General features: G+C 42.7%; 1 protein-coding gene across 1 annotated transcript in view; it reads right to left on the reverse strand.

Annotated features, from left to right (window-relative positions):
* Positions 1 to 20,471, reverse strand: part of LOC112215608 (cadherin-12-like) — a 207,253-nt gene that overhangs the window by 89,934 nt on the left and 96,848 nt on the right. The window contains exon 3 of the mRNA XM_024374772.2: positions 212 to 506. Coding sequence (XP_024230540.1) covers positions 212 to 506 — 295 coding nt within the window. The remainder of the gene's footprint in view (positions 1 to 211; positions 507 to 20,471) is intronic.

Below are 20,471 nucleotides of genomic sequence, written 5' to 3' on the forward strand. Positions count from 1 at the left end.
TCAGGTGAGATGCTTCCATCCCACATACCCTACAGAGTTATAGCAGATACAGTAAATTACGTATTTTGTGATATTTTGTTTGTGTTCCAAATGGCACCCTATTCTCTTCATAGTGTACTACTTTTAACCAGAGACCTATGGGCTCTGGTTAAAGCAAGTGCACTATAAAGGTAATAGGCCACACAAAGTATTATCTGATATTTCTTCTTACCTACAGGTGACATCTCAGGGACACTAGCTGTGTACGGTCCTTCCAGAAACTTCGGCTCATTGTCGTTGATGTCCTGGACTTTGATCACAAACTGTGATTCGGGCTCCAGGGGCTTGTTTGTGTCGATATCGACAGCCTGGGCGCGAAGGGTATAGTAAGGCTTCACCTCCCTGTCAAGGCTTCTTAAGGCATGGATGTCCCCGGTCGTTGCATCGATGGTGAAAATGGAGCCGGCCCCTTCTCCCATGAGAGTGTACTTCACTGCGCTCTCGCCCTTATCCAGGTCAGTGTGCAGCTACAAGACAAGATAAAAAGGACAGGTTCAGTCCTAACATACTGCTAATGATTCATTGAGACCACTGAGGGAGAACAATTTAATGTTTTAAAGCAGTTTATGAAGTGAGTCGATGGGAATCACTGCACTTACTGACTGCACTTATAAAATACAAAGAAAACCCCCCACATTCAATATACATTGAGTGCACAAAACATTAAGAAATACGATTGAGTTCTACTCCCAGCCTCACTTCGTAGGGGCATGGCCTCTACAAGGTGTCGAAAGCATTCCACAGAGATGCTGGCTCATGTTGACTCCAATGCTTCCCACAGTTGTGTCAAGTTGGCTGGATGTCCTTTGGGTGGTGACCCATTCTTGATACACACGGGAAACTGTTGAGCATGAAAAATCCAGCAAAATTGCAGTTCTTGACACAAACCAGTGTGCCTGGCTCTACCATACCCCTTTCAAAGGTACTTAAATATTGTCTTGCCCATTCACCCTCTGAATGGCACACATTCACAATCCATGTCTCAATTGTCTCAAGGCTTAAAAATACTTATTTAATCTGTCTCATCCCCTTCATCTACTCTGATTGAAGTGGGTTTAACAAGTGACATCAATAAGGGATCATAACTTTCACCTGGATTCATCTGGAATCATCTATGTCATGGAAAGAGCAGGTGTTCTTCATGTTTTGTACACTCATTCTATACAAAGTAGTGTACCTGTTTGGCCCAGATCTGGTAGAAAAAGTTAGGGATTTTGGATGTGCATATTACCTATATGATGACACACCCAACAATACAGATGTTAATTTGATCACCCTATTGCAGGAAACTTAATCTAAAGTTACTTCAACCTAGTTAGTAAGTAAGCTGGCAACTGTATATTTAACAACTTGTTGAGTGAACTTGAAACTTTTGGTCAAAAGTAACATTCTTTTAAGATTCTTCATTGTGAGCACACAACACTTAATCTGGGATTTGAACTCATAATCCCTTGGTTGCCAGTGACTTGAATTTCCTGCTATGCCAAAAGGTCTGTGGGTATGGAAGAGATTGGCCAAATATTAATTGAGAAGAGTTTATTATGTAATTTGCTAAAACACCTTAAAAAAGTACAGAGGAATAACTTTTTGAGGCTATTAAATCATTTCAGTCTGAAAAAAACCCAGGGCTTGATGGCATACTGTTGGAGATATATATGGCCTTTTTTTAAATACTCAAAGCTCCATTATTAGCTTATTTGAACTACTCCTATAGAAATGGTAGTCTGTCAGGTACTCAGTGGGAAGGTCTGATTTCACTATTATTAAAACAAGACCCAGATGGCAAATATAAAGATCCAGTCTATCTTAAAAACTGGAGGCCTCTTATACTTCAATGTTGTGATGCAAAAATACAAGCGAAATGCAATTATTGTTCATACTGATCAGACAGTTTTTTTTTGCATGGACGATGAATTGGAGATAATATACGACAACTACTAGAAGTTAAAGAACATCATAAAACAACTAAGAAGCCAGGCCTGATATTTATAGCGGATTTTGAAAAGGTCTTTGATAAAGTAAGACTCAATTGTATTTATAATTGCCTGGATTTTTTCAATTTCGGTGATTCTTTTATAAAATGGTTAATGGTAATGTATAGCAACCCCAGGTGTAAAATAGTACATATCGGCTACAACTCAGAGAGTTTTGAAATGTCAAGAGAAGTTAAACAAGGGTGTCTGCTGTCACTATATCTATTCGTCATGGCCATCGAAATGCTAGCTATTAAAATCAGATCAAATAACAACATTAGAGGAATAGAAATCCAAGGTTTAAAAACAAAGGTGTCCATGTACAGTTGAAGTCAGAAGTTTACATACACCTTAGCCAAATACATTTAAACTCAGTTTTTCACAATTCCTGAGATTGAATCCTTGTAAAGAATTCCCTGTCTTATGTCAGTTAGGATCACCACTTTATTTTATTTTATTCTGACTTTGTCAGAATAATAGTAGAGATAATGATTTATTTCAGCTTTTATATATTTCATCACATTTCCAGAGTGTCAGAAGTTGACATACACTCAATTAGTATTTCGTAGCATTGCCTTTGAATTATTTAACTTAAAAGTTTCCACAAGCAGTTTCAGGTAGCCTTCCACAAGAATTTTGTCCCATTCTTCCTGTCAGAGCGGCGGGTGTAACTGAGTCAGGTTTGTAGGCCTCCATGCTCGCACACACTTTTTCAGGTCTGCCCACAAATGTTCTATATGATTGAAATCAGGGGTTTGTGATGGCCACTCTAATACCTTGACTTTGATGTCCTTAAGCCATTTTGCCATAACTTTGGAAGTATTCTCTTGGGGTCATTGTCCATTTGGAAGACCCATTTGTGACCAAGCTTTAACTTCCTGATTGTCTTGAGATGTTGCTTCAATATATCCACATGCTTTTCCATCCTCATAATGCCATCTATTTTGTGAAGTGCACCAGTCCCTACTGCAGCAAAGCAACCCCACAACATGATGCTGCCACCTCTGTGCTTCACAGTTGCATTGGTGTCCTTCAGCTTGCAAGCCTCACTCTTTTTCCTCCAGACATAACGATGGACATTATGGCCAAGCAATTCTATTTTTGTTTCATCAGACAAGAGGATATTAGTCCATCTCTCCATTTCTTTGTCCCCATGTGCAGTTACAAACCGTAGTCTGGCTTTTTCTGGTGGTTTTGGAGCAGTTGCATCTTCCTTGATGAGCAGCCTTTGAGCCGTCTGCTCATTCCAAGATTACAACCAATTAATAACCGCATTACCCCAAAAATGGAGGAGGCAGGTGGTAGCAGGAGGAGGCCCAATATAAAGGATCAAAACTGGAGGATGAAATAAAAATAGCATAAATAGGAAGGTATACGAGTTTAATTTGAGGACCAGGAAGTTGACAGCTGTGCCATTCAGATTTTTTTATGTACTGATTCCGTTGTACAGGGTGTATGAGTTCATATATAAAACTAAGCAAGATTCAAGCCTTTGTGCTTTTCAGCTAAAATTATTATATAGAATTCTTTCCACCAACAAAATGTTGAACATTTGGGGCATACAATCATCTTAGCTCTGCAGATTTTCTTGTGAGGATACAGAATCAATAGGCCATTCATTTTGGTATTGTCCTCAGGTAGCCTGTTTTTGGTCTCAGGTTGAGGAATGGGTGAAAATGCATAACATTGATCTAAAATGTAAAGTTTTCTGCTTCAGTGTCTTTAGATATTTTTGTCAGATGTTACTATGGAACACTGAAATATAATTACAAGCATTTCATAAGTGTTAAAAGCTTTTATTGACAATTACATGAAGTGCAGTGTTGCAGTGTTGACCCTTTTTTTTCAAGACCTCGGCAATCTGCCCTAAAATGCTGTCAATTAACTTCTGGGCTACATCCTGACTGATGGCAGCCCATTCTTGCATAATCAATGCTTGGAGTTTGTCAGAATTTGTGGGTTTTTGTTTGTCCACCAACCTCTTGAGGATTGACCACACGTTCTCAATTGGATTAAGGTCTGGGGAGTTTCCTGCCCATGGACCCAAAATATTGATGTTTTGTTCCCTGAGCCACTTAGTTATCACTTTCGCCTTATGGCAAGGTGCTTCATCATGCTGGAAAAGGCATTGTTTGTCACTAAACTGTTCCTGGATGGTTGGGAGAAGTTGCTCTCAGAAGATGTGTTGGTACCATTCTTTATTCATGGCTGTGTTCTCAGGCAAAATTGTGAGTGAGCCCACTCCCTTGGCTGAGAAGCAACCCCACATATGAATGGTCTCAGGATGCTTTATTGTTGGCATGGCACATAACTGATGGTAGCTTTCACCTTGTTTTCTCCGGACAAGCTTTTTTCCCAGATGCCCCAACAAATCGGAAAGGGGATTCATCTTAGAAAATGACTTTACCCCAGTCCTCAGCAGTCCAATCCCTGTACCTTTTGCAGAATATCAGTCTGTCCCTGATGTTTTTCCTGGAGAGAAGTGGTTTCTTTGCTGCCCTTCTTGACACCAGGCCATCCTCCAAAGGTTTTCGCCATCACTTTGCGTGCAGATGCACTCACCCCTGCCTGCTGCCATTCCTGAGCAAGCTCTGTTCTGGTGGTGCCCCGATCCCGCAACTGAATCAACTTTAGGAGACAGTCCTGGCGCTTTCTGGACTTTCTTGGGCGCCCTGAAGCCTTCTTCACAACAATTGAACTGCTCTCCTTGAAGTTATTGATGATCCGATAAATGTTTGTTTTAGGTGCAATCTTACTGGCAGCAATATCCTTGCCTGTGAAGCCCTTTTTGTGCAAAGCAATGATGACGGCATGTGTTTCCTTGCAGGTAACCATGTTTGACAGAGGAAGAACAATGATTCCAAGCACCACCCTCCTTTTGAAGCTTCCAGTCTGTTATTCGAACTCAATCTGCATGACAGAGTGATCTTCAGCCTTGTCCTCGTCAATGCTCACACCTGTGTTAACGAGAGAAGCACTGACATGATGTCAGCTGGTCCTTTTGTGGCAGGGCTGAAATGCAGTGGAAATGTTTTTGGGGGATTCAGTTCAGTTACATGGCAAAGAGGTACTTTGAAATTAATTGCAATTCATCTGATCAGTCTTCATAACATTCTGGAATATATGCAAATTTCCGTCATACAAACTGAGGCAGCAGACTTTGTGAAAGTTAATATTTGTGTCATTCTCAAAACTTTTGGCCACGACTGTACTGTTCGGAGATCTGGAGAGACCGGGTCAGTCAATTACTAATAAACTAATACTCTTACTAAAATTATTTATCTTCAACTCGCAATCTGTGGATTCTATTCGATTAGATAGATTAAAATTGTGTGTTAAATGTCACAGCATAGTTGAAAGATATATGCTGCGTAGAAATCCGAAGAGGGTGGCCAGCAGAGACCGGAGGGAAGCTGAGGATTGGGATGTGGAATAGAATGGTTGAGGGGCAGCTCCTGGGGATCTGTGGGGGGGATCTTGCAGGGTTGGTGGCCTGGCGGTTGGGAGCTTGGGCCGGTGGCTGATGAATTGCTATTTCGTGTCCCCGTTGTTGACCTTTTGGGAGATCTGTCGATGTGCCCTTGAGCAGGGCTGTGACCCTGGTTGCTTCTGTGTGTCACTCTTGATGTGAGTCTGTTAGATTACTAACGTGATGTAGTTGTTGAGCGGCTTCACTGCGAGTATATTGTATGTTTTTAATATATGTCTTTTTTAAATAAATTATGATAATAAAAAAATAGACCTTAAAAATTCCCTGCTGCCTTAAATTGTTAAATCATTTAAAATACACTCACTGAACTGTCTTAGCATGTTTGTGTTTTCTTCAGGTAGTGCGTACAGCCCAGTACATCAGTGGGGTCAAGTTTCCTGCCATCCAGGACCTATATAGTAGGTGGTGTCAAAGGAAGACCCCAAACATTGTCAAAGACTCCAGTCACCGAAGTCATAGACTGTTCTCTCTGCTACCGCACGGCAAGTGGTACCGTAGCGCCAAGTCTAGGTCCAAAAGGATCCTTAACAACTTCTACCCCCAAGCCATACGGCTGCTGAACAATTATTCAGATGGCCACCCCCTTTGTTTTTACACTGCTGCTACTTGCTGTTTATTATCTATGCATATTCACTTTAACCCTACCTACATGTACAAATTACCTCGACTAACCTTTACCCGCACACATTGACTCGGTACCAGTACCCCCTGTATATAGCCTCATTGTTATTTTATTGTGACATGAAAGTAGTTACTTTATTTAGTAAATATTTTTCTTGACTCTATTTTCTTTAAAATTGCATTGTTCGTTGAGGGCTTTTAAGTAAACATTTCACCGTAAGATCTACACCTGTTGCATTCGGTGCATGTGACGAAAACAATTGGATTTGATTTGACTTGTTAAGGACACTTCCATCCATGAACAAGTGCTGGTCACATGCAAGTAAATCAATGCTTTTCATTGGCTGATAATAATTTTGTGCGTGAGAACCCATTTAACTTTAAATGCTTGCTTATGTTCGCAAGTGTGGCCCCATTAAGTCTCACAAAAATGATTTGTTTTTACCTCACAGATAAAGAGGTACAGAGTCCAACTCCATGGACCTGGGACAACATTCAACAGGCCGCAATGCCACGGATGTTTGAAGTTTTGAGGGAGCGTACAAATGGCATGGGCTATTGCCAGAGAATACCATAAGCCGCCTTCAACGTCGTTTTAGAGAGTTTGTGAGGACGTCCAACTGGCCTCACAACCGCAGATCACTTTTATGGCTTTGTGTGGGCGAGTGGTTTCCTGTTGTCAACGTTATGAACAGAGTGTCCCATGGTGTGGTGGGGTTATAGTATGGGCAGGTATAAGCTATGGACAACGAACACAATTACATTTTATTGATGGCAATTTGAATGCACAGAGATACCGTGATGATCATCCGCCCCCATCACCACATGTTTTAGCATGATAATGCATGCTCCATGTTGCAAGGATCTGTACACAATTCCTGAAAGCTGGAAATGTCCCAGTTCTTCCATGGCCTGCACACTCACCAGACATGTCACCCATTGAGCATGTTTGGGATGCTCTGGATCGATGTGTATGACAGCATGTTACAGTTCATGCCAATATCCAGCAACTTCACACAGCCATTGAAGAGGAGTGGGACAACATTCAACAGGCCACAATCAACATGCTGATCAACTCTATCAGAAGGAGAGGTGACGCGCTGCATGAGGCAAATGGTGGTCAAACCAGATATTGACAGTTTTTCTGATCCACGCCAATCCTACCGTTTTTTAAAGGTATCTGTGACCAACAGATGCATATCTGTATTCTGAAATCTGAAATCCATAGATTAGGGCCCAATTTATTTATTTCAATTGACTGATTTCCTTATATGAACTGTAACTCAGTAAAATGTTTGAAATTGTTGCATGTTGCGTTTATATTTTTGTTCAGTATACCCTAAGTAAATCAATGTATGGACAGAAGGGGTGGCTGCCTGTATTGTGATGGATTCATTTAGAATGAGTAAATGTATCTTATTCTGGTTTATGCAACGCACCACCCATCTTATTCGATACAGAAACCCCAGGAGTGACACATTTTAATCAGACCCTGCAAATCGATTCATAACTGCACAATTAAAGATGAAAATTAAATACAACCCCTAAAAAGGAATAGGCCCATTCCCCACATTAATTAGAAGTGAAAAGTTGAGTGATACTAATTAAAAATTCCATTAGGCTAACAATGGTAATCAATTATAAAAAGAGATTAATTAATGTGAAGGCAGGCGAGTACACTTTTTTAACATGCCACATAATCACCAGGGCCTCACGGGCTAGAGGTTTGGAGGATAAAAGCATCTATAAACACTGCAGAGGTAGTTTTAGTCAATTTGTTATACAGTAAGAAAATAAGTTATCCAACTATCCAACTCAAACCCTCTGCCTTACTGCATTTTTTTAACACATGAATCAACAAAACAAAGACCTATGCATGCTCCGTTCAAATGATAACTTTAGCAATGGTCTTCTGTACATTTTTTAAAAAATTTAAAATTAAATGTTTTATTTTTATTTCACCGTTATTTAACCAGAGAACAAGTTCTCATTTACAACTGTGACCTGGCCAAGATAAAGCAAAGCAGTGCGACACAAACAACGACACAGAGTTATACATGGAATAAACAAACATACAGTCAATAATACAATAGAGAAAGTCTATATACAGTGTGCAAACGAGGTATGATAAGGGGGGTGAGGCAATAAATGGGTCATAGTGGCAACATTATTACAGTATGGCAAATTAATCACTGGGGTGATAGATATGTAGAAGATGAGTGTGCAAGTAGCGGTACTGGGGTGAAAATAGCAAAATAGATATAATAAATAACAATATGTGGTAGTTGGATGGGCTATTTACAGATGGGCTATTTACAGATGGGCTATGTACAGGTGCAGTAAACTGTGAGCTGCTCTGACAGCTGGTGCTTAAAGCTAATGAGGGAGATATGAGTCTCCAGCTTCAGTGATTTTTGCAGTTCGTTCCGGTCATTGGCTGCAGAGAACTGGAAGGAAAGGCGGCCGAAGGAGGAATTGGCTTTGGTGGTGACCAGTGAAATATACCTGCTGGAGCGCGTGCTGCGGGTGGGTGCTGCTATGGTGACCAGTGAGCTAAGGCGGGGCTTTACCTAGCAAAGACTTATAGATGACCTGGAGCCAGTGGGTTTGTCGACAGATATGAAGCAAGGGCCAGCCAACGAGAGCATACAGGTCGCGGTGGAGTGTAGTATATGGGGCTTTGGTGACAAAACGGATGGCACTGTGATGGACTGCATCGAAATTGGTGATAAGAGTGTTGGAGGCTATTTTGTAAATGACATTGCCGAAGTTAAGGACCGGTAGGATTGTCAGTTTTACAACGGCATGTTTAGCAGCATGAGTAAAGGATGCTTTGTTACGAAATAGGAAGCCGATTCTAGATTTAGTTTTGGATTGGAGATGCTTAATGTAAGTCTGGAAGGAGAGTTTACAGTCTAACCAGGCACCTAGGTATTTGTAGTTGTCCACATATTCTAAGTCAGAACCATTCAGAGTAGTGATGCTGGATGGGTGGGTAGGTGTGGGCAGTGATCGGTTGAAAAGCATGCATTTAGTTTTGCTTGCATTTAAGAGCATTTGGATGCCATGGAAGGAGAGTTGTATGGCATTGAAGCTCATATGAAGGTTTGTTAATACCGTGTCCAAAGAAGGGCCAGAAGTATACAGAATGGTGTCGTCTGTGTAGAGGTGAATCAGAGAATCACCAGCGGCAAGAGCGACATCATTGATGTATACAGAGAAAATAATCGGCCCGAGGATTGAACCCTGTGGCACCCCCATAGAGACTGCCAGAGGTCCGGACAACAGGCTCTCCGATTTGACACACTGAACTCTATCTGAGAAGAAGTTGGTGAACCAGGCGACGCAGTCATTTGAGAAACCAAGGCTGTTGACTCTGCCGATAAGAATGTGGTGATTGACAGAGTCGAAAGCTTTGGCCAGGTCGATGAATACAGCTGCACAGTATTATCTCTTATCGATGGCGGTTATAATGTCGTTTAGGATCTTGAGCATGGCTGAAGTGCATCCATGACCAGCTCGGGAACCAGATTTCATAGCGGAGAAGGTACAGTGGGATTAAAAATGGTCAGTGATCTGTTTAACTTGGCTTTTGAATAACTTTGAAAGGCAGGGTAGAATACAATTAGATCTGCAGCAGTTTGGGTCTAGAGTGTCTCCGACTTTGAAGAGGGGGATGACCGCGGCAGCTTTCCAATCTTTGGCGATCTCAGACGATACGAAAGAGTTTGATCAAGCTAGTAGTTGGAGTTGCAACTATTTTGGTCAATAATTCTAGGAAGAGAGGGTCCAGATTGTCTAGCCTTGCTCATTTGTAGGGGTCCAGATTTTGCAGCTCTTTCAGAACATCAGCTATCTGGGTTTGGGTGAATCCACAAAGAAAAATGGGGGAAACTTGGGCAAATTGCAGTGAGGGGTGTAAGGCTGTTGACCGGGGTAGGGGGTAGTCAGGTGGAAAGCATGGCCCGCCGTAGAAAAATGCTTATTGAAATGATCAATTATCGCAGATTTATCATTGGTTACAGTGTTTCCTAGCCTCAGTGCAGTGGGCAGCTGGGAGGAGGTGCTCTTATTCTCCATGAACTTTACAGTGTCCCAGAACTTTTTGGAGTTTGTGCTACAGGGTGCAAATTTCTGTTCGAAAAAGCTATCCTTCACTTTCCTAACCGACTGTGTATATTGGTTCCTAACTTCCCTGAAAAGTTGCATATCATGGGGGCTATTTGATGCTAATGCAATACGCCACAGGATGTTTTTGTGCTGGTCAAGGGCAGTCAGGTCTGGACTGAACCAAGGGCTATATCTGTTCCTAGTTCTACATTTTTTTGAATGGGGCATGCTTATTTAAGTTGGTGAGGAAAGCACTTTTAAAGAATTAGCAATCATCCTTTAATGATGGAATGAGGTCAATATCATTCCATCAATAAAGTTGATTACAATGGCCTGCTTGCTGAAGACCCATTACGGGTGCAGGCAATGGGGCAGTGATCACTGAGGTCCTGGTTGAAGACAGCAGATGTGTATTTGGAGGGCAGGTTGGTTAGAATGATATCTGAGGGTGCCCGTGTTTACGAATTTGGGGTTGTACCTGGTGGATTCATTAGATTGTAGGATGGCTGGGGTGTTAAGATTGTCCCAGTTTAGGTCACCTAACAGCACAAACTCTAAAGATAGATGGGGGGCAATCAATTTGCATATGGTGTCCAGGGCACAGCTGGGGGCAGAAGGTGGTCCATAGCAAGTGGCAATGTTAAGTGACTTGTTTCTGGAGAGGTGGATTTTTAAAAGTAGAAGCTCAAATTGTTTGGGCACAGACCTGGATAGTAAGACAGAACTCTGCAGGCTATCCCTGCAGTAGATTGCAACTCTGCCCCCTTTGATGTTCTATCTTGTCAGAAAATGTTATAGTTAGGGATGGAAATTTCAGGGGTTTTGGTGGTCTCCCTAAACCAGGATTCAGACCCTCCTAGGACATCCAGGTTGGCAGAGTGTGCTAGGGCAGTGAATATAACAAACTTAGTGAGGAGGCTTCTAATGTTAACACACATGAAACCAAAGCTTTACGGTTACAGAAGTCAATAAATGAGAGGGCCTGGGGAATGGGAGTGGAGCTAGCCACTGCAGGGCCTGTATTAACCTCCACATCACCAGAGGAACAGAGGAGGAGTAGGATAAGGGTACGGCTAAAGGCTAAAAGAACTGACTGTTTAGTATGTTCTGAACAGAGAGTAAAATGAGCAGATTTCTGGGCACGGTAGAATAGATTCAAGGCATAATGTACAGACAACGGTAGGTTAGGATTTAAATACAGTGGGAGTAAGCCTGTGCATAGAGTGACGATAAAATAGATATTGTCTCTAGAAATATAATTTAAACCAGGTGATGTCACCGCATGTGTGGGAGGTGGAACTAAAGTGTTAACTAAGGTGAATTGAGCACGGCTAGAGGCTCTACAGTGAAATAAGGCAATCATTACTAACCAAAACAGCAATGGACAAGGCATATTGACGTTAGGGAGAGGCATGCATAGCCAAGTGATCATAGGGTCCAGTGACTGGCTTCAGGCAGCCGGGGCTAGCAAACTAGCAGAAAGGCCTTTGAGGGACGTCGCAACGGAACAAAGTCTGTTGTGGCCCCCTCTTGCTGTGACGTCGGCAGACAAATCTTTAGGGCTCCGTGTGGTAATTCAGGACAATCGGCAAAATAGGTATAGTGGCCAAATAATTTGTCCGATGGGCCTCTTAAGTTAACAGTCCGATGTGCTCTATACAGCTAGCGGGCAGCGGCTAGCAGATGGTCCTAGCAAGGCTAGCTCCAGGCTAATTGGTTCTTGCTTCGGGACAGAAACGTTAGCCAGGAGTGGCCACTCGGATAGCAACCGGCTAGCTACGATGATCCAGGTGAGGGGGAAAAAAAGGTTCAGAGCTTGCGGTAGGAATCCGGAGATATGGGGAAAATAAGTCCGATTTGCTCTGGTTTGAGTTGTGCTGTGCAGACTGGCGAGAATTGTCCAGGCTAAAGGTAGCTAATGACCAATAGCAGTGTCTAGCTGACTACTAGCTAGTAGCTAGTTAGCTGGCTAGCTTCTGTTGGGGAGTTCCGGTTCAGAGGAAGGCTCAGCAGGGCTCCGTGTGGTAAACCACTCCAATTGGCAAAATAGGTAGAGTGTTCAAAGAATTTGTCCGATGGGCCTCTTAAATTAACAATACGATGTGTTCTAGACAGCTAGTGTTATATAAATAATCTAATATAAAGCGTTACTAGCAGACCAAAGCTCTGGTTAAACCGGATGCCCTCAGACAACTCTGGGCCCAGTGTCCTCAGTCAAGTCTAGAGCCTGTGTGCAATATGATGCAACGTGCAACATGATTATCCGAAGGACACACAGCTGCCATCACGCAAATATACTCCCTGTAAAACTACAAAGAGCAGCCTGCAACAATAACGAGCTTAGAAGTGCCAAGCTCTCTCACTGACATTGACCCTTTCATGCACTCCTGCATAAACAGGAAACACCTGCGCCTAAAGCAGACACTGCTAGTTTCCCCTTCGTTCCTAGACACACAAACATCTCATGAAGCACTGTACACTCACACTCTACTACCCCCCTGCCAAGAGCAAAGGACTTTGCTGTGCACCAATGGGGCCCGCTCTGGCTAGAGCAAGGCCCGCCTCCAACTCTTCAGGACCAGTCAGAAGATCAACACGAGAGACTCCACCTACATTATTCTGTGTATACATTCTGCTGTAAACTCTGGCTGAGCTGCCTAATTATTCTGACTCCTCACAGAGTCACATTCCTTAGGTCCGTGCACGATAACGGCAGGACAGGATAACTTTGACCAATAAACTGCCTTTTTGATACACCTGATTCCACTCTGTCCAGTGTCGTTGTTTTGCATTCCCTCTCCAGTATGAAACACCAACACTAGCGGGCTAGCGGGTGGGCATTCAAGGGACGTCTTGACGGAGGAGTTAGTTGAAAAAAAACCTCTGGCAGAATTAAGTTGGTAGTCCAGTCGTCATGGGTCGGCGGGGGTGCAGGTATTGTAGCCCAAGGAGTGGTTGATGGGCCTCTATGGCTAGCAGGGAGATGGGCCTAGAAGATTGGCCTAGCAAGATTGGCCTAGCAATGGCCAATCTGAAACTGAAAGCGCGAACCACTGCTTTTAATCAGGGCAAGGCGACCGGAAATATGACCGAATACAAACAGTCTAGCTATTCCCTCCGCAAGGCAATCAAACAAGCTAAGCGTCAGTATAGAGACAAAGTAGAATCTCAATTCAACGGCTCAGACACAAGAGGTATGTGGCAGGGTCTACAGTCAATCACGGATTACAAAATGAAAACCAGCCCCGTCACGGACCAGGATGTCTTGCTCACAGGCAGACTAAATAACTTTTTTGCCTGCTTTTAGGACAATACAGTGCCACTGACACGGCCTGCAACCAAAACATGCGGCCTCTCCTTCACTGCAGCCGAGGTGAGTAAAACATTTCAACGTGTTAACCCTCGCAAGGCTGCAGGCCCAGACGGCATCCCCAGCCGCGCCCTCAGAGCATGCGCAGACCAGCTTGCTGGTGTGTTTACGGACATATTCAATCAATCCCTATCCCAGTCTGCTGTTCCCATATGCTTCAAGAGGGCCACCATTGTTCCTGTTCCCAAGAAAGCTAAGGTAACTGAGCTAAACGACTACCGCCCCGTAGCACTCACTTCCGTCATCATGAAGTGCTTTGAGAGACTAGTCAAGGACCATATCACCTCCACCCTACCTGACACCCTAGACCCACTCCAATTTGCTTACCGCCCAAATAGGTCCACAGACGATGCAATCTCAACCACACTGCACACTGCCCTAACCCATCTGGACAAGAGGAATACCTATGTGAGAATGCTGTTCATCGACTACAGCTCGGCATTTAACACCATAGTATCCTCCAAGCTCGTCATCAAGCTCGAGACCCTGGGTCTCGACCCCGCACTGTGCAACTGGGTACTGGACTTCCTGACGGGCCGCCCCCAGGTGGTGAGGGTAGGCAACAACATCTCCACCCCGCTGATCCTCAACACTGGGGCCCCACAAGGGTGCGTTCTGAGCCCTCTCCTGTACTCCCTGTTCACCCACGACTGCGTGGCCACGCACGCCTCCAACTCAATCATCAAGTTTGCGGACGACACAACAGTGGTAGGCTTGATTACCAACAACGACGAGACGGCCTACAGGGAGGAGGTGAGGTTCCTCGGAGTGTGGTGTCAGGAAAATAACCTCACACTCAACGTCAACAAAACTAAGGAGATGATTGTGGACTTCAGGAAACAGCAGAGGGAACACCCCCCTATCCACATCGATGGTGGTGGAGAGGGTAGCAAGTTTTAAGTTCCTCTGCATACACATCACAGACAAACTGAATTGGTCCACCCACACAGACAGCATCGTGAAGAAGGCGCAGCAGCGCCTCTTCAACCTCAGGAGGCTGAAGAAATTCGGCTTGTCACCAAAAGCACTCACAAACTTCTACAGATGCACAATCGAAAGCATCCTGGCGGGCTGTATCACCGCCTGGTACGGCAACTGCTCCGCCCACAACCGTAAGGCTCTCCAGAGGGTAGTGAGGTCTGCACAACGCATCACCGGGGGCAAACTACCTGCCCTCCAGGACACCTACACCATCCGATGTTACATGAAGGCCATAAAGATCATCAAGGACAACAACCACCCGAGCCACTGCCTGTTCACCCCGCTATCATCCAGAAGGCGAGGTCAGTACAGGTGCATCAAAGCTGGGACCGAGAGACTGAAAAACAGCTTCTATCTCAAGGCCATCAGACTGTTAAACAGCCACCACTAACATTGAGTGGCTGCTGCCAACACACTGACTCAACTCCAGCCACTTTAATAATGGGAATTGATGGGAAATGATGTAAAATATATCACTAGCCACTTTAAACAATGCTACCTAATATAATGTTTATATACCCTACATTATTCATCGCATATGTATACGTATATACTGTACTCTATATCATCTACTGCATCTTTATGTAATACATGTATCACTAGCCACTTTAACTATGCCACTTTGTTTACATACTCATCTCATATGTATATACTGTACTCGATACCATCTATTGCATCTTGCATATGCCGCTCTGTACCATCACTCATTCATATATCTTTATGTACATGTTCTTTTTCCCCTTACACTTGTGTGTATAAGACAGTAGTTTTGGAATTGTTAGTTCGATTACTTGTTGATTATTACTGCATTGTCGGAACTAGAAGCACAAGCATTTCGCTACACTCGCATTAACATCTGCTAACCATGTGTATGTGACAAATAAAATTTGATTTGATGATTTGATTTGAACTAGCTAGTAGCCAGTTAGCTGGCTAGCTTTTGATGGGTGTTCCGGTTCTTAAGTATAAAAATAGCAGATCCGTACCACATTGGGTGAGGCGGCTTTCAGGAGAGTACATTCAGTCCGTAGATGGAAAGTGATATTAAAATATATACGGAAAAAAAGGAAAAAAATGATATTTACATGGGACAAGACAGAACACACGTCCGACTGCTATGCCATCTTGGTTTGAATGAAAAGGCATACAGGTATTTGGTTAACAAATGTCTGAAGCATGGATGTTTAGGTTGTGGAGGGCTGACTTAGACAGACAATGACACGCGTCCCAAATAGTGGGGCCCTGGTCCAAATTAGTGCACTATTAAAGCAATATGGTGCCATTTGGGATGCAACCCGAGGAACTATGCCACAATTTAATGCCATACATAAAACATACTCCAGATACCTAAGAAACATGTTTTGAATTTACAGATTTATCTACGATAATAATGTGGCTGTTTAATTTGAACAGATTATTTCCCTAGAGATGATCCATCTATTGAGTTGGTGCATTGCATGTGTTTGGTGTTAGACAGGTGTTAGCCCCTTAAATGCTAGACACTTCCTTCTTCATAATAGGTGCAATTAGCAACATCCCCCACTCTTGTTGACACTATTCATCTATAATAAGAAACAAGTTGTCAGAAGAATAATTATATGCATGTCTCATTATCGTCTAATGTGTGTCTGTTAGGGGAATAATACAACTTTAGCTTGTTAAAAATCAAACTTTAACAGCCTTTTTGATTGCTCACCATGGACAGTCAGGTACTGAGGGCAATGAAGAAGTATATACTAGAATATGCCTGCAGTATAACATGACAAAATGTACAGTGAATATCTAATTAACATTTACCCTTCTGTCCTGTTTTAGACATGAAAATACAGTATTACCTGATACAGTTAAGAAACCACACAGGAGATTTTGAAGGGCCTTTTTAATAATGTCTTGTGTGAATAGTGTGCTACAGTACATGCATATCATTTTACTGATGATGCTGTCATAGAGGTAATTCCAAATGGCACCCTATACTGGTCAAAACTAGTGCACTATGTACTGTAGGGAGTTGGATGCCATTTGGTGACATAGACAGTCTATTCTGTGGGGCCTGTTCTGTTCATGGGGAGTCTGCGTGGTGAGCAGCCTGCCTGGGACTCTCCTGGAGGATTTTCAGTGAAGGCTGCTTTGCTCCCACATTGGTCATGCAGTAGAGACGCATATTGATTAATTCCAGTGATTAAATTGGTAAATGTAACCAACCTCTGAAGAAAACGCTATAATTGGATTCCCGAACCCGGGATTATAAGAGTTTCATGTTGGTAATGCAACATCTTAAGTAGCATGGCTCCAGCTGAGAGCAATGAGAACAAGGCTTAAATACAGCAATAGAAGAGCTCAGAGGGTATCTACCTACACTGTTGGCCTAGAGACTTTATATGTGCGCATGGTGGGCCTCCAGAGGGTAGCTAGCTAGTACACCGTAGGCCTATCACCTATGAAGAAAAAGTTATCTATTCAAAATGGGATCTTCCTGGATGGCAATTGAGGTCGATACAGACTCTTTTGCAATCTTACCATCTGACATCCTTTGGGGTTTTGACAGAAATTATGTTATTGGGGTTAAATTAATCTCCTGTGTTTGGATTTCGATTGATATGACATAGCATTTGTATAATGTTTATAATTTGTCGCAAATTATTGATTATTGGTCGTAGAGGCCAAAACATGACACCTTTTCTCATATAACAGTTGATTAAACACTAATGAAGACAAGAAAAAATATATATCTTACGATATAAAAAGAAGAAACGTCCACTCACTGTAAACTGTTTATTTTCATCAAATTTAACATATGTAAATATTTGTAGAAACGTAACAAAATTCAACAATTTCCACAGAAATGTGACAAACAGAAATGTAATAATGTGTCCCTGAACAAAGGGGGGGCAAAATCAAAAGTAACAGTCAGTATCTGGTGTGGCCACCAGCTGAATTAAGTACTGCAGTGCATCTCCTCCTCATGGACTGTACCAGATTTGCCAGTTCTTGCTGGCGCTCTTCCACCAAGGCACCTGCAAGTTCCCGGACATTTCTGGGGGGAGTGGCCCTGGCCCTCACCCCCGATCCAACAGGTCCCAGACGTGCTCAATGGGATTGAGATCCCGGACTCTTCACTGGCCATGGCTGACACTGACATTCCTGTCTTGCAGGAAGTCACGCACAGAATGAGCACTAAGGCTGGTGGCATTGTCATGCTGGAGGGTCATATCAGGGTGAGCCTGCAGGAAGGGTACCACATGAGGTAGGAGGATTTCTTCCCTATAACGCACAGCGTTGAGATTGCCTGCAATGACAACAAGCTCAGTCTGATGAGGCTGTGACACACCGCCCCAGACAATGACGGACCCTCCACCTCCAAATTGATCCCCATCCAGAGTACAGACCTCAGTGTAACGCTCATTCCTTCAACGATAACCGCGGATCCCACCATCACCCCTGGTGAGACAAAACCGCGACTCATCAGTGAAGAGCACCTTTTGCCAGTCCTGTCTAGTCCAGCGACGGTGGGTTTGTGCCCATAGGCGACTTTGTTGCCGTTGATGTCTGGTGAGGACCTGCCTTATAACAGGCCTACAAGCCCTCAGTCCAGCCTCTCTCAGCCTATTGCGGACAGTCTGAACACTGATGGAGGGATTGTGCATTCCTGGTGTAACTCAGACAGTTGTTGTTGCCATCCTGTACCTGTCTTGCAGGTGTGATGTTCAGATGTACCGATCCTGTGCAGGTGTTGTTACACGTGGTCTGCTACTGCGAGGATGATCAGCTATCCGTCCTGTCTCCCTGTAGCGCTGTCTTAGGCGTCTCACAGTACATACATTAAAATATATTTCCCTGGCCACATCTGCAGTCCTCATGCCTCCTTGCAGCATGCCTAAGGCACTTTCACAGAGATGAGCAGGGACACTGGGCATCTTTCTTTTGGTGTTTTTCATAACTGTGACCTTAATTGCTTAACTTCTGCAAGCTGTTATTGTCTGAATGACTGTTCCACAGGTGCTTGTTCATTAATAATTCTTCATGGTTCATTGATCAAGCATGGGAAACAGTGTTTAAACCCTTTGCAATGAAGATCTATGAAGTTATTTGGATTTTTATGAATTATCTTTGAAAGACATGGTCCTGAAATAGGGACGTTTATTTTTTTGCTGAGTTTATTTTCTCATCTAGGCTTAGTCATTGGTTGCATCCAAAATGGCACAATATTCCATATATAGTACACAACAGGAAATAGGTTGGAATTTAGAAAAAATACATTATTCATCTTTGTTCAGGTAGCAATTTCTTGAGCAGGCCTGGTAAGTGATACTGATTGTAACATTAACCATTTTGAAATATGTTCCAAAGCCGATTCAAGCAGAACCCATTATTAAAGTGGACAAAAATATGAACATTTAATATATTTGCAGAGCTAGATGAATGTCATCATTATCTTTCATTTTAGCTCCTCTCCTTTCAGAGACTTGCTATATTCATCATCAACATACATTACAATTGTAAATGCCATCAGCTAACACATTGTAATGAGCAATGAAATTACTGGCAGACCTGACGCATTATTATAGGTACAGTGATCCGTTCAAATTACTTCACATCTGCATCCATTAATTATTTTGGCATTGAGTCTTTGAGGAAAACACTGGAATGAGATTAAAGTGGTTTTGTTTAAAGAGTATAAGAACATCATTACAGTTAGGAGTCTAATCTATATTCATTATGACATTTCATCCCTGCATTCAAACATATTTCCCTAATTCAGAATATACTGTTTCACAAATCATGAAATGTAAATATCTAATTGCTGCATGTACACCACAAACAATCTGACATGCAGAGTGAACAGCCAAAACTGTGTCCTCAATTCATCCTCCTCTGTGGTTCCATAAAGTACTGTATTATATCAGACATCCATTTTAATGCTTTAGGCATGCTTCATGGATAGATCAACATGATAATTGTCAACTCCTTTGCTATGTCTCTATGCATGGCAACCTTGATTAGCTTGAAGGTCATTGAACAGACCTCTCCATGATATTGCATGGTGCAAGACATGCAAGCTAATGACCCCGTGATTCTAGGCTAGTAATTAAGTATTGGCTCTCAACCATTAACTGATGCAATTGAGCTATTTTACTATATTGTCCACTGGCCACCATATTAGTGGTTAGGGGGAAAGGCTGTTCACTCATGCATTGTTTTACACTTATGCAAAGCAGGTAAAGCCATGCTGCTGTTATAGGCTTACCATTATCATTGATTGCAATGTGGAACGCAGTGTGTGGGATAATAACAATGAAGTGTCTAAACCTCAAACAGTCCGGCATTGAAAATCTCACTTGTTGTTGGGGGACGTGGTGATCAATCACACATAAGTCTTCTTGAAAAAAGTTTACAGCCTAATGATAGGTTTTCACTAAAATATTAAATTGCAGACCCAACGCCAGTCATAAATCGTGGCAAAATGTTGGAAGAAACTGGCAAGGGGAGAGCCATCAATAAAATTAAGAATTGCAAGTTCTTGTCAGCCCAGCACCACGTAGGTAAACAAGTTGTTGGGAAAACACGGCTGCCCTTTCCAACAAACACTTTTATTGACTCATATTCAAATGAGAGACCTTTACGATATAAGTGGTGAAAAAGAAAACGTGGTATCGGACCATACTGTCAATGCATTTGCACACTATCACATGTACAGTATTTAGTCAGCCACCAATTTTGCAAGTTCTCCCACTTAAAAAGATAAGAGAGGCCTGTAATTTTCATCATAGGTACACTTCAACTATGATGGACAAAATGAGAAAAGAAAATCCAGAAAATCACATTGTAGGATTTTTTAATGAATTTATTTGCAAAATATGGTGGAAAATAAGTATTTGGTCAAAAACAA

This window comes from Oncorhynchus tshawytscha, linkage group LG16, assembly GCF_018296145.1.
Source record: "Oncorhynchus tshawytscha isolate Ot180627B linkage group LG16, Otsh_v2.0, whole genome shotgun sequence".
Classification (NCBI taxonomy): Eukaryota; Metazoa; Chordata; class Actinopteri; order Salmoniformes; family Salmonidae; genus Oncorhynchus; species Oncorhynchus tshawytscha.